The 16,230-nt window shown below is 35.8% G+C and overlaps 1 protein-coding gene across 2 annotated transcripts in view; it reads left to right on the top strand.

The window, feature by feature from the left end:
- The window catches only part of Blimp-1 (PR domain zinc finger protein 1), a 49,268-nt gene extending 33,799 nt beyond the window's left edge, over nucleotides 1-15,469 (top strand). Inside the window, exons 1-5 of one of the 2 annotated variants that reach the window (XM_075304536.1) lie at nucleotides 726-1,339; nucleotides 8,484-9,035; nucleotides 9,110-9,226; nucleotides 11,939-14,672; nucleotides 14,740-15,469. In XM_075304536.1, the coding sequence (XP_075160651.1) occupies nucleotides 8,649-9,035; nucleotides 9,110-9,226; nucleotides 11,939-14,672; nucleotides 14,740-15,302 (3,801 nt within the window). In that variant the 5' untranslated portion in view covers nucleotides 726-1,339; nucleotides 8,484-8,648 and the 3' untranslated portion in view covers nucleotides 15,303-15,469. Of the gene's footprint in view, nucleotides 1-725; nucleotides 1,340-8,483; nucleotides 9,036-9,109; nucleotides 9,227-11,938; nucleotides 14,673-14,739 lie in introns of those variants that run through there. The other variant, XM_075304537.1, reaches the window with a different exon arrangement.
- Nucleotides 15,470-16,230: the final 761 nt, after the last annotated feature.

The raw sequence follows: 16,230 nt of genomic DNA, 5'->3' as shown, positions 1-16,230 counted from the left end.
TCTCATTTTCCTGGTTTTGTATTGTATTTGGATTTTTTTCCTTATTATGTTACATGACAGAGAGAGAGAGAGAGTTGACGAGAGAGTAATGAACGAGCTCGTCAATACGGAAGGAATATAAATCAAAAACACTTTAAAAAGATATATGGCGCGCCATAAGCATAACTAGAAGAAAAAAATACATTTTCCCTAAACATTAAGCCTTCAATTATCAATTAATAAAAATCAAATAAAATAATAAAGACTCCTGAGGAGTAATTCAAGATAAAAAAGGGATTTTGAATTACATAGGTCTTATCACTCTTTGGGGTATTTTTGTTTTATTTTTCTTAAATAAGGAACCTAAAATTTGTTCTCATTTTCCTGGTTTTGTTTTTGTTGTGACCTACACCACCAATCTAGAATTATGTGTGGACATATAGAACGACAGAATGGTCTCCACGTTGGCATGTATCATTCTTCTGGTTTCACTAACACCATTACACATCGCCTCCACCTCAAATGAAAAAGCGATCATTATCAATTGGCGTTAACCGCTAGGCAAACAGGCAACCATTCAGTCATATACCAATACAATGAAAATATCCCTACCTCCCACTCTCTCTCTCACCCTTAAGAACCCAACTATAGTTTCTCATAGCTTTAGGTTTTGCCGAATAGTTCTTCTGGCTAGTGCCTGTGTGTGTGTGTGTGTTTGGATTTTTTTTGCTTCTCCCCACATTATGTAGTAGTAAAACGTTTTTCGCGGTTTCGCAGTTTTCCGCATATTTTAGGTACTTAGAATGTTTTTGCAAGTGGCTCGAACGGTTATGTTACGCGTTTAGTTAGTATAAACGTTGCGTTTGAAAGGCGGCGGCACGAATTGAAGAAGATACACGAATCGATCGCACAGAATAGAAAAGAAAAAGAAATCCAAGCAAACGTGTTAAAGAAAACGAATTTAATTAATAATGATCGTTTGACAGAAATAAATTGAAAAACGAAATTTCTAAAAGAAAATGGAAAGTTACAAATATTTGACAATAAGAAAACAAACTTAAATATGTACTAATCAAAAAAAAAATAAATAAATAAAGAAAATTTTCCAGGACCTTGTATTTGTGAAAAGGATTATGTTTTGGGGAAAGGCTATTTAAATTGTATAGTATGTATATGCACATGGAAAACTATAAACATGGTAAAAATTAAAATTGTTAATAAACGCTTTTATCATATCAAAAAAACATAAGAATGTAAAAAGGATCTATAAATTAAAAAAAAAAAGTTTTAAAATTTGTTTTTTTTTTATAAAACAATAAATAAGGTGGTGAAAAATTTCTTAATCTACAATTTGTAAAAGGTATGTTTTATTTGATCAAAAATTAGTATTTTCACTTTTAAATTTTACTTTTATTTTATTTTTATCGCTAGTCTTATTTATAATTTTTATTTATTTATTATCCTTTTTATATCACAAGACTAACTCGTGTTATCATTTGTATTGTATTATCTTTCATTCTCTCTCACTCTCGCTCACTCTTTGCCTATGTTAGGGTAGTGCATTTTTTTTTTCAACACGGAAGAGGAACACCACTTCTATTCATAAAGCTTTATTAATTTGTATTGCAAATGCATTTTATAACATCTTTGTGGGGTAGTTGGGGCTTACCCATCATTATCTCCCACTAAAAATACCCAACTTGCTATTTGTTATTGCTTGTGCTTTCGTTCTCTCTCTCTCATATTTACACCTAGTTTCTCACCACCCTTTATACGTTTTATAAAAACACCGGCTAAATGAGTGTGAGTCGAAAACACATACTTGCATGTTGTTTTTGTTTTGTTTTGAGGGGGCCATCTGCTATTGACATTGCCTGGGTGTGTGTATGTGTGTGAATGCATTTTTTTTATACTAAGCTATGGTATGAGAGCGTGCGTTTTAAGTGCGAATGCATTTTTATTGCCTTTGCCATAAAATCTCATCATTGTTAGCAAAAAAACAAAAAACAGAATAACTCACACACAAACCCATAGATATGGGTCAGTAGGTGGTGGTAGTGTTTTGAGAAATAATAAAGAGGGTAGTCTAATGATTAGGGGGTAAGCATTTTGATATTTCTGTTCAAACTTTTCTACTTCCGCATTTGATATTAGAGATTTTTAGTAACAAAAAAAAACGATTAAGGTAGAGGCATGATCTTTTAAATCGATATATGTAATTCCTATATATGTAATTTTATAATATGTAATTTTTAATGTAATTTTCAAGGAGGTACAAATATTATTACGCAGTATCGCAAAATGTTAGACACACAGAAAAAAATATCACCAAAACTTTTCGAATTGACATTTTAATAGAATTTTAAAAATATTTAATTAAAATTTTAATGGATTTAACAATTATAAAATTAAATTTTAAAAAGGGTATCATAAAAATTTATTGTATCAATTATTGTTTTTGTAATTAATTTAGAAATATACAATTAAAAATTAAATAAATTTAATTTAATTATTTATAATTGATATAAAAATAATTGTATGTAATTAATTTCGTTATTGAAATTAAAACATATTCAATTAAAATGTTAATGGATTTAACGATTGTAAAATTCATTTTTAAAAAAAGAATATCACAAATATAAATTGTATCCTTATTATTTTTTATAACCTACACCATACACTGGTAGAAAAACGTTTCGTACTATTAACGAACGGGCTTCGTTGATTATTTTTCGTTAATATTACGAAATTTTTCGTTATAAGAACGAAAGTGATCGTTAATACAACGAAATCAATCGTTAAAAGACAATTCTGTGTTTTGGTTTTTCGTTATATTAATGAAACACGTTTCGTTAATATTACGAATATTAACTTTGTAATTTTTTCAAGAATTAGTAAAGGGTGATTTGTTAAGAGCTTGATAACTTTTTAAAAAAAAAAAACGCATAAAATTTGCAAAATCTCATCGGTTCTTTATTTGAAACGTTAGATTGGTCCATGACATTTACTTTTTGAAGATAATTTCATTTAAATGTTGACCGCGGGTGTGTCTTAGGTGGTCCATTCGGAAAGTCCAATTTTGGGCAACTTTTTCGAGCATTTCGGCCGGAATAGCCCGAATTTCTTCGGAAATGTTGTCTTCCAAAGCTGGAATAGTTGCTGGCTTATTTCTGTAGACTTTAGACTTGACGTAGCCCCACAAAAAATAGTCTAAAGGCGTCAAATCGCATGATCTTGGTGGCCAACTTACCGGTCCATTTCTTGAGATGAATTGTTCTCCGAAGTTTTCCCTCAAAATGGCCATAGAATCGCGAGCTGTGTGGCATGTAGCGCCATCTTGTTGAAACCACATGTCAACCAAGTTCAGTTCTTCCATTTTTGGCAACAAAAAGTTTGTTAGCATCGAACGATAGCGATCGCCATTCACCGTAACGTTGCGTCCAACAGCATCTTTGAAAAAATACGGTCCAATGATTCCACCAGCGTACAAACCACACCAAACAGTGAATTTTTCGGGATGCATGGGCAGTTCTTGAACGGCTTCTGGTTGCTCTTCACTCCAAATGCGGCAATTTTGCTTATTTACGTAGCCATTCAACCAGAAATGAGCCTCATCGCTGAACAAAATTTGTCGATAAAAAAGCGGATTTTCTGCCAACTTTTCTAGGGCCCATTCACTGAAAATTCGACGTTGTGGCAGATCGTTCGTCTATTCATGATGCATACTGAGCATCTTTCTCTTTGACACCATGTCTGAAATCCCACGTGATCTGTCAAATACTAATGCATGAAAATCCTAACCTCAAAAGAATCACCCTTTATAAAAATTTTTTCCAAGATGAAATTATTATAATCATTTTCACATAGAGGGTAACTTTTGGAAACTTTTAGCCCATAAAACAGTCGTTTTATATACTCCGAAACTGGAATTGAAAATTTCATTTATAAAACGAAAGCGATCGTTAATATAATGATATGGATCGTTAAAAAATAAATTTTAAATTGTTATATTTCGTCATATTAATGAAATACGTTCATTAATAATACGAATGGGAGTTTGAGTATATCTGCCTCTCCTTACTCTTTCTCTATAAAACGTCTCTCTATACTCTCTCTAATACGTCTGTAGAGTATATGTTATTTATACATACACATCTAAGCATGGCAACAAGCACATGGTTGCGTGTGCGTCTTGAAAAACAAACGGTAAAAAGTTCAACAGAAAACTTGTCTGATGGGCAAACATTAACAACATTTACGTTCTTTTCGCTGAAGAGTGCACAGGCTCATTACAGTTTCGATGTGAATATTAAACATAGATGGGTGAAGTGAGTAAAATTGGTGTTTTTTGTAAAGGGTGATTCTTTTGAGGTTAGGATTTTCATGCATTAGTATTTGACAGATCACGTGGGATTTCAGACATGGTGTCAAAGAGAAAGATGCTCAGTATGCTTTGACATTTCATCATGAATAGACTTACTAACGAGCCACAACGTCGAATTTTCAGTGAATGGGCCCTAGAAAAGTTGGCAGAAAATCCGCTTTTTTATCGACAAATTTTGTTCAGCGATGAGGCTCATTTCTGGTTGAATGGCTACGTAAATAAGCAAAATTGCCGCATTTGGAGTGAAGAGCAACCAGAAGCCGTTCAAGAACTGCCCATGCATCCCGAAAAATGCACTGTTTGGTGTGGTTTGTACGCTGGTGGAATCATTGGACCGTATTTTTTCAAAGATGCTGTTGGACGCAACGTTACGGTGAATGGCGATCGCTATCGTTCGATGCTAACAAACTTTTTGTTGCCAAAAATGGAAGAACTGAACTTGGTTGACATGTGGTTTCAACAAGATGGCGCTACATGCCACACAGCTCGCGATTCTATGGCCATTTTGAGGGAAAACTTCGGAGAACAATTCATTTCAAGAAATGGACCGGTAAGTTGGCCACCAAGATCATGCGATTTGACGCCTTTAGACTATTTTTTGTGGGGCTACGTCAAGTCTAAAGTCTACAGAAATAAGCCAGCAACTATTCCAGCTTTGGAAGACAACATTTCCGAAGAAATTCGGGCTATTCCGGCCGAAATGCTCGAAAAAGTTGCCCAAAATTGGACTTTCCGAATGGACCACCTAAGACGCAGCCGCGGTCAACATTTAAATGAAATTATCTTCAAAAAGTAAATGTCATGGACCAATCTAACGTTTCAAATAAAGAACCGATGAGATTTTGCAAATTTTATGCGTTTTTTTTAAAAAAAAAGTTATCAAGCTCTTAACAAATCACCCTTTATATTCACAAAAAAATTAGTGTACATTTTTAATCTTTAGTGAAAATGCCCCGGGGAAGTGAACTTTCAGATGAAGAAGGCGGAACAATTACCGTAATGAACCTTGGTTGCAGAAAAATTGGATAAATGTACACGGCGATACTATTATCATTTTTTGATCTTAGAAATAAGAGGCTTTTTTTCTTAAGTGAAAGTCACAATATATGATTATTAAATTACTTAATTTATCAGTAAATATTATTTCCTACTGTATATTAATCATATTTCAAAGATCTTAACAAAAAAACAAATTCACTACGAATGACTACACTCAAATGCACTAATTGGTTGGGTTTCATTAATATACCGTTGGTGTTCATTTATACAACGTTCGCCTTTCATTCATACAATGAAAAAACTGGGTTCATACAATGAATGATTTTCATTCATACAACGTATAAGCTGCATCCATACAATGAATAAATTTCATTCATACAACGAATAATATTCGTTAATACAACGAAAAGGCTACGTAATAGCAACGTAATTATTCGTTAATACTACGAAATGTATTCCATAAATGGTTTCGTAAATATAACGTAAAATTACGTTGTTATAACGAAATGCTACGTTGGCTGACTTTTAATGAAGAAATTCGTTAATACAACGTAGAAATTCATCGTATTAACGAAACTTTTTCTACCAGTGTAGGATGGGGGTATATTAACTTTGTCATTCCGTTTGTAACACATCGAAATATTGCTCTAAGACCCCATAAAGTATATATATTCTGGGTCGTGGTGAAATTCTGAGTCGATCTGAGCATGTCCGTCCGTCCTTCCGTCTGTTGAAATCACGCTAACTTCCTAACGAAACAAGCTATCGACTTGAAACTTGGCACAAGTAGTTGTTATTGATGTAGGTCGGATGGTATTGCAAATGGGCCATATCGGTCCACTTTTACGTATAGCCCCCATATACACGGACCCCCAAATTTGGTTTGCGATTGCTCTAAGAGAATCAAATTTCATCCGATCCGGCTGAAATTTGGTACATGGTGTTAGTATATGGTCTCTAACAACCATGCAAAAATTGGTCCACATCGGTTCATAATTATATATAGCCCCCATATAAACCGATCCCCCGATTTGGCTTGCGGAGCCTCTAAGAGAACCAAATTTCATCCGATCCGGCTGAAATTTGGTACATGGTGTTAGTATATGGTCTCTAACAACCATGCAGAAATTGGTCCACATCGGTCCATAATTATATATAGCCCCCATATAATTCGATCCCCCGATTTGGCTTGCGGAGCCTCTAAGAGAATCAAATTGCATCCGATCCGGCTGAAATTTGGTACATGGTGTTAGTATATGGTCTCTAACAACCAAGCAAAAATTGGTCAACTTCGGTCCATAATTATATATAGCCTCCATATAAACGGACCCCCAAATTTTGGCTTGCGATTGCTCTTAGAGAATCAAATTTCATCCGATCTGGCTGAAATTTGGTACATGGTGTTAGTATATGGTCTCCAACAACCATGCAGAAATTGGTCCATATCGGTCAATAATTACATATAGCCCCCATATAAACCGACCCCCGATTTGGCTTGCGGGGCCTCTAAGAGAATCAAATTGCATCCGATCCGGCTGAAATTTGGTACATGGTGTTAGTATATGGTCTCTAACAACCATGCAAGAATTGCTCCATATCGGTTCATAATTATATATAGCCCCCATATAAACCGATCCCCCGATTTGGCTTGCGGGGCCTCTAAGAGAATCAAATTGCATCCGATCCGGCTGAAATTTGGTACATGGTGTTAGTATATGGTCTCTAACAACCATGCAAGAATTGCTCCATATCGGTTCATAATTATATATAGCCCCCATATAAACCGTTCCCCAAATTTGATCTCCGGAGCCTCTTGGAGGAGCAAAATTAATCCGATCCGGTTGAAATTTGTAACGTGGTGTTAGTATAAGGCCGCTAATAACCATGCCAAAATGGGTACATATCGGTCTATAGTTATATATAGCCGATCCACAATCACACAAAAATTGGTTCATATCGGTTCATAATCATGGTTGCCACTCGAGCCAAAAATAATCTACCAAAATTATATTTTTATAGAAAACATTGTCAAAATTTTATTTCTATAGATAATTTTGTCAACATTTTATTTCTATAGAAAATTTTATCAAAATTTTATTTCTATAGAAAATTTTTTCCAAATTTTATTTCTATAGAAAATTTTGTCAACATTTTATTTCTATAGAAAATTTTTTTCCAGATTTTATTTCTATAGAAAAATTTTTCCAAATTTTATTTCTATAGAAAATTTTGTCAACATTTTATTTCTATAGAAAATTTTTTTCCAGATTTTATTTCTATAGAAAAATTTTTCCAAATTTTATTTCTACAATGAAATTTAGTTCAATTTTCATATGTGGTGTATGTTAGTTCAATTTACCTATAAAAAAGTTTACTATGCAGGATGTACAATGACAAATTCTTTGATAAGATATAGAAGTTAGAGGAACACACTTTTGTATATATGACAACTATATCTCACTCTCTTCTCTCCCACACACACACACTCAAAAATCCAAAATTGCATACCCATTAAATGTTGCTATATTAAAGACTCTTCACCATTCATCATCATACTATCCAATAGCTAATATTGTGGACACATACCACTAAACAAAAATGAAAAAAATATTCACTTTTAAATGAGAAACTAGATGAGCCCCTGTGGGGTGGGGTAAAGGAATCCCCATAAATCGGTTAGGCGAGAGGGTATGGGTAATCAGACATAGTCAATAACACGACCGAGACCGAGAACTAGACAATATTAGAACGTATGAACTAAAGTAAAAGTGATTTTAAGTAAAAATACAAATGTAAAGAAAAACAAACAATAATAGAAAGAGATGCAAGTAAAGGCGAAAAAGTATGGGGCGGGTGCAAGGAAAAAAAAATGCACTCTGTGTAATAGCAAATAAAACACACACACACGCTTATATACCAGCTCATAGAGCCTAGGAAAAAGTAAAGCAACAATCCAATGCCGCAAAGGCAACTGGATAGCCTTGAACTTTAGTTTAATTTTATTTTAATGAACACCGCTAATTTTATAGGTTAAGAAAAGTGTTTAATAAATAATTTAAATTAATTTGTAAATATAAAAATTAATTTATTAATTTTTTTATTTCATATTTTCTTATTTCAGATTAACATCATATATCAATATCACCATAGCAAATAGCTAAATTAATCCCCCGGAAGACCCTTAGTTTTGGCAACTCCACCACCCCCGCCACGGCTACGAAGGAGATTTCCTATTACACCAAGAACACTTTTCCCTTGAACTAAAATTTTTGAAAACTTCAAAAAAATGAATATCAACCTGCAATCGGATAACAATACCAACAATCGCTGTATACCAACAGTGGCGGCACTGAAACAGCAACAACATCATCATAGCATACAAGAACCTACATCAACAGCATCCTCATCAGTGACAGTGGTGACGGCCGCAGCATCCAGGGCCTCCACTCCACAAAATCCCCCACAGCGACCGGCTGGAGGACGAAGTCCTTCACCAGATGGCAACTGTGATTATGATGTCACACGTATGAGAGAAGAAGACTTTGAACGTTTGGCCGTTTATCTAGTGCCCGATGTTCAATGTGAACGAGGCCTACCAAATCGGGCAGATAAAACATTGCCACGCAGTTTAACCTTAAAACCCTCGCTGGTATTCTCATCAGCAAATGTTAAGGTAAATTTGTTGTGTTTTTGTTCGTTACCGGAAATAATGTAATACCATGTAAAATTTTTATGATTTCCTAATAGACTGAAGGTGTTTGGAGCACTGGTGTTATACCCAGAGGTACACGTTTTGGACCCTTTGAAGGTGTTCCCACACCCCATTATCCCAATGATCCAAATACGGCACGTTACTTTTGGAGGGTAAGTTTTATTTGATGCTTTGTTTTTGTTTTTTTTTTTTATTGGGAATATGGTGTAGAGGATTGAGAATTTTAACACAAAAAATAATCCCTCTTAATTGTCAAACACTCTCAATGTGTGTATCTCTCACTCTCATTCTCTCTCTCTCTCTCTTAAAATGAGTTATTGTTTTCTAACAGTTCAATGATAATATCCATAGAACATCCAAATAAGACCTATAGATAGTAGTGGATAAATGCTTTGCCAACAAAGTTCATTGATGTTACAGGGTAGCTAATACAAAGTGTTACTCATTTAAAATATATTTTTTTATTAATTCAAAGACAATTTAGATCTCATTCTCTTTTGCTTCAAATTGGCATTTTATGCTTTGTATTGGTCGAAATATTTCTCTCTCTCTCTCTTGGTCTCTCTCTCTTATGGGGTTATTGTTTACTAACAGTTCTTCCATAGGAATAAGACCATATAAGACCTATATATATAGTAGAGGACAAATGCTTTTCCAATAAAGTTCTTTCATGTTACAGGGTAGATGACACGAAATATTACCCATTTAAAATATCGTTTTTCTGTGGGCGAAAATATTTTTTTTTTTATTAATTCAAAAGCAATTTAGAACTCATTCTCTTTTGCTTCATGATGACCATTTTATGTCTCGTATCTTAATCTGAGTCGGTCGAAAAATGTCTCTCTCTCCCTCGCTCTCTTAAAAAGACTATTGCTTACTAACACACCATATAATATGCATATAAGTCCTACTGAAAATAGAGGAGAAATGCGCAAATACGGAAATACAGGGTTGCTGACACGAATTATTAGTACTTATTTAATATATATCTGAATGTTTTTATTAATTCAAATTAGAATTCAATTTAATCTCTTTATTTATTTATTCACTTCATATGACCAATTTATGCCTTGTTTGTTGCTGTAAATTAAGATTTTTTCATTCAAATTTAAGGCGAGAGCGTGAAAAAAATATTTTCCCCTTAAATTACGATCATAATTGGTCAAATCAAGTTTTAATGGGATTGTGGATTTTTACCAGTCAATCAAAAAAAAAAAAAAAAAAAAAAAAATATATATATATATATATATATATACATATATATATATATATATATATATATATATATATATATATATATATATATATATATATATATATATATATATATATATATATATATATATATATATATATATATATATATATATATATATATATATATATATATATATATATATATATATATATATATATATATATATATATATATATATATATATATATATATATATATATATATATATATATATATATATATATATATAGCAACCCCTCGATTTGTTGATTTACGTCATCAATTTTTTTGTTCCATCCACCTTCGATTTACGTCGTCGATTTTTTGCCAACTTTATCACAAACGTCTTCCATAAGTGAAATAAGTACCAACGATAATGACATCGAAACATTTATTTCTGAAATTCTTACGGAAAATTCCTCAAATTCTGAATATGAATAAATAAAAGACTGAATTACCTTTATTTTTAAAGTTTTTTTTTATTATGTACACTCACATACATACATAATTAAATGCACTTAGGAATAAGTATGAACAATTTTTAATTCCGTTTACGTCATTTCGATGAACGTCGTCAAATTCCGGAACCAATCACGACGTAAATCGAGGGATTACTGTATATATATATTTCTGTAATTTCTAATTTGACACGAAAGGCCCTTGTGAGCATGATAACATCTTGTGCCAGCAACCTTGTCTAAAAACTACCAAACCCTTGTAGCTTTCAATGTCTGCCACAATAATTCGTGATAACATCAACTCCCAAAGAGTAAGGCATTTATATCTGTTACTAACAGACTTTAAGTTTTTCTATTAACAGAACGATAACATCAACTCTAAAATATGAATCTGTTAATAACAGCATTGGAGCATTTCTTTATCTTACCTGTCTCTCCTTTTCGTCCAATACTTGAACAAATTGAAGTATGGATTGTTTTTTTTTTTGTAATTTTTCTTAACATTTAAATGTATTTATTTGAAATCCATTAAAATTAACAATGTAAATTACCCAAAAAAAATTATCAAAATTTTACTAATCCAAAATAATCATTTCGTTTTTTTTTTTATTTTTAAATTTCATGCGAACCTTAACAACACACACACCCATACAAATTTACACAATCTTTAACAAAAACATCCATATTGACCACCATTCAAACCATCCATTATAATCGGTTTATATATGCAATTAGGTGCAGGGAACATGCCATATTACCTATGGGAATATAAAGGTATTTTTTTGTTTGCTATTTTATCACCCACATTTCTCTCTCTCTGTCTCTGTATAATGCTATTTATATATTATTGATGTTGAATTGTATTGCTCTCTGTCTGTATCTCTGAATTTCTGTAAAACTCTCTTTCTGTTAATTTCATATAAATGCTCGTTAAGACCTCCCAAAATTCAAGCGGCAGGGTTTTGCCAGGCAAAACAAGCTGCAAGGCCTGATAGTAGTGGAGGGTCCTAGTAATACGCACACACACACACACACAGAAACATAAAATCTATTTCCTTATCTCTCGCTCTCTGAATGTCATTTTAGCAATATCTTTGTAGAAAACAAATTCATCAGCAATTTCTCTTTGTGGTTAATGTAATCTCTTTATTTTTTTCTCTTCCCCACAGATCTTCAAAGATGATGATTTCTATTATTTGGATGGGTCCGATCGTTCACAAGCCAATTGGATGCGTTATGTGGCATCTGCTTATAGTTTGGACACCATGAATTTGGTCGCTTGCCAACATCAAGAGAATATCTACTTCTATACCACCCGTGACATTATGCCCAATGAAGAGCTAATGGTTTGGTATTGCAAGGATTTTGCCAAACGTCTAGGCTATGATGTAGATCCAGAGCGTACCCTCTTTGGGGCCTGTAAGGAGGGACACGATGAGGAAGACGATATGGAGCAGGAACCTGAAGACGATAATGATTACTCCTGTCATGCAAAGAAAGCAGATGCTCGTGGTCCTTCGCCCTATAATATGCCTGCCCCAGAAATTCCGCCTGAGATTGCCTACAATCACATTACCTATGTCATGGGTCTACATTTACCACCACCTTCGGCCACCTCCAGTATACAGAACGATAGACGTTCGCCCACTCTAAGTCCCTCTCCACCTGCCACAAATCAAGCACAAGCTAGCAACTCTAACGTTCACCCGCACATTCACCATAGCCAAGCTGTTCAAACACAACATCATTCCCGGTCATTGATCCGGCATACCCATCAGCAACATCCACCACAACAACAAGGAATCCATCAAAATGTTTTGCTTTTAAAACAGGAACCCTCTTCGGTTATTGTCCAAGATCATCATTGTTCAACGCTACAGCAAATCGATTGCTCCAGCAAAGACCTTAAAGAGATTGCGGGAAGCTCACCTTTATCCGCAAAGGAAGGCCATTACGAACATCAGCTGACACCCAACGATGGTAGTGTGAGGTCTGTGCGTTCCGATGAGGGCTATCATAGCAATGAATATCACGAGGATAGACTGACGCCCTCGGGCGGCGATGACAGTGATAGTGAAAGCGAGCATAATTATGTGCTGGATTGTTCCAAGAAGGCAATAGCTCCCAAAGAGACTGTAATTGCCCACCCACAAAAGGCCATAGTGGCAAACTCAATGGCAGCAGCGGCGGCAGTAGCTGCCTCAGTTGCCGTTACAGCGGGTGATTGCAGTAAAAATGAATACCGCAAGTTCAAAGTGAAGATGCCACTAAAATACGAGTTTAAGAATAGCATCAAGACTGAGGCATCGAATGCCACCACCACAACTACTACCACCAGCCCTAGCCCCATAAACAGTGCAGCTGCTACGACCACCACCTCAATCAAGCTCGATGAACTGCATGCCAGTTCGAGTGAGGATGAACAGCGCACAACCTGCACTTCATCGACCCAAATCGATGAGCTAATGGACACCGATTGCCGGCCTTCAAGGCTGGCAGAGACCACTGCCTCCAATACCAGCACCACTACACAGCCAGCCTCCAGTACTGTCATAGTATTGGAGAATAGCCAAAAGCGCACAATAGTTCCACTGTCTAAGCCCTACTATGAGGCTGAGTCAAGTTCCCCACCACCGAGCGGTCAGGGTTATATTCGTTACACTCCGCCTTCAAGTATTTTGGAGACAATATTGACGGGCCAGCATCAGCATCGATTGGAGACGGCAGCGGCTGCTGCAGCTGCAGCGGTGGCTCGCCGCCAAGCCAATTCGGCCACACCACCACCTTCCTCCCCCACTGAGATGGCTTACTCGTACAAGAAGTCCCATCGTTATGGCAATGCCGTAAGTCCCGACTCCAGTTCGAATAATATGGGGGCAACAGGTGAGCATGTGGCACATGAAGGCGAAGCAGAAATGCGCAACAATCCCTCACCGCATTGCAAGAAAGATCTCTGCTCACCACCTCCAGCCAATCAACAGCCCCATCATTTTCTCTTCTCGCCCCATGGTGTCCATGCGGCCTATGTGAATGATGGCCACCATACACCGCCTTACTCCACCTATTCCTCCTACTCGAACAGTAGCCTAAATGGCCAGGCGGTGAGTGTGTTACATGCTCCAACATCTACATTTCACTCACCACCGCATAGTGCTCAATCGCCTTTCGATCGGCAATCACATTCCTCCAGTGGGTCCAATCAAAATCTCCATATGCTGCAAGGCAGCACTCAAATGTTAAATCATCCATTGATGCAGCCATTGGCTCCACTGCAGAGATTATCTCCTCTACGTATATCCCCGCCCAGTTGCCTCAGTCCCGATGGAAATTCCTGCCCTCGCAGTGGTAGTCCCCTGAGTCCCAATTCCCTAGCATCGAGGGGTTATCGTTCACTGCCCTATCCGCTTAAAAAGAAAGATGGTAAAATGCATTACGAATGCAATGTCTGTTGCAAAACCTTTGGCCAGCTGAGCAATCTAAAGGTTCATCTGAGAACTCATTCCGGTGAGAGACCTTTCAAGTGCAATGTCTGTACCAAGAGCTTCACCCAGTTGGCCCATTTACAAAAACATCATCTGGTCCATACGGGTGAGAAGCCCCATCAATGTGACATCTGTAAGAAACGTTTCTCCTCCACATCGAATTTGAAAACGCATTTGCGTTTGCACAGTGGCCAAAAGCCCTACGCCTGCGATTTGTGTCCGCAGAAATTTACGCAATTTGTGCACTTGAAATTGCACAAGCGCCTGCATACCAATGACAGGCCGTATGTATGTCAAGGTTGTGATAAAAAGTATATAAGTGCTTCGGGTCTAAGGACTCATTGGAAGACTACCAGCTGTAAGCCAAATAATTTAGAAGAGGAATTGGCCATGGCTGCAGCGGCTACGACAGAGTGTTTGGGTAAGTTTGTAAAAAACGAAGAAGCAAAAGAGGATCTGATTTAATCTAATTTTTGTCTCGCCAACAGATAACGATCACCCTGAACCAGATTCCCGTGAAGCATTTGAACAAATCCAACAGCACATACATCCCCATCTACGTCACATGGCCGGATCGGGGGGAGAACATCTAACAACGGGTCGTGTCTTGACTCATCCCCAGCAACAACATTTGTCTCATATGCCAGCACAACATGTTAATATGATGCATCAACATTTGCCACCACCCAATTCGGCAGCTGCAACAATGTTGCTGACCACAGCCAATCAACTGCATCAACAGCCAGGAATGCATCAACATGCCCAGCAGCAACATCAACAACATCTACTGCAACAACAGCAGTCATTGAAAGTGAAACCCCAGTTACATATGATGCCAGGGAATTCCCATGACAATGGGTCATCGGGATCATCATCAACGGTCAATGGGGTATCACATGCCCATGTAGCAGCAGCGGCAGCAGCACATGCTGCTGCGGCAGCGGCTGCAGCTGCCCATGCTGCTGCCAATTCACATACATTAACAAGCGCTCAAGACACCAGACCCTCGGTTATTGAATCCAATCAACCCATGATTATAGAGTGTACGTAAATACAGGGAAAAAAAAAGTCCAGGAAAAGCAAACGCAAAAACAAAAAGCTTAAGTCATTGAATATAACTAAAGCTTGAGAATACGGACCAAACAGCATATTCTATCGTTGAGGGAGAAAATCCTAAGGAATTCAACTCCAATAATCTCCCCAATCAACCCCGCTCCCCCCCCAAAAAAAAAAACAAAATATGTACTCACCTTATGTCTCCTAAGCTTGACACAACAAAACAAAGTGCAATACATAAATCGGTATTATTAGAAGAAAGCAGAGAGTCTATATAAGCAAAAACATAAAGAGAGAGAGAGCGAGCGAGCTACAGAGAGGGAGAGAATGAAAGACATTGATGGAATGCAAACCAAATCTATTGTTCTTCTCTTGAATTTCAAAAACAAATTAATTAACAATTTAGAATGAAATGTTAAAAAAAAAATACAAATATATTTTAACAAATCGATCTCAACAATTGGCAGCCAATTATGAAAAAAAAACAAAAACATGTATACCCGCCCTTCACCACCCCTTCTCAATGGGATCTTTTGTAGATATATTTAAGTCTATAGATACTGCACTTACTACCACTCCAATCCCCAAATCTTGAAAGTCATATATAAAAACGATAAAATAAATTCCCCTTAATTATCTAAGTATCATCATTATACAAACACACACACACACACATATATACATAAATAAAAGAAAGTGCATTTAATACAAAAACAAAAATATTTAAAAACTTTGGATACCATTTCATATAGCTATAGATACAAGAAAATTGTCAAACCAATAAAGAAACAAAAATAACAATTAAAAAATAATGTAAATATCGTTATAATAACAAATATCAAATTACATAAAAGTTGCCTTATTTCATTAGAATTATTATTAAATTAAAATTATACAGCAAATAAGGAAAAACAAAACAAGAA

The sequence above is a fragment of the Haematobia irritans genome, chromosome 4, assembly GCF_050003625.1.
Source record: "Haematobia irritans isolate KBUSLIRL chromosome 4, ASM5000362v1, whole genome shotgun sequence".
Lineage (NCBI taxonomy): Eukaryota > Metazoa > Arthropoda > Insecta > Diptera > Muscidae > Haematobia > Haematobia irritans.
This window is presented reverse-complemented; position numbering and strand designations above follow the sequence as displayed.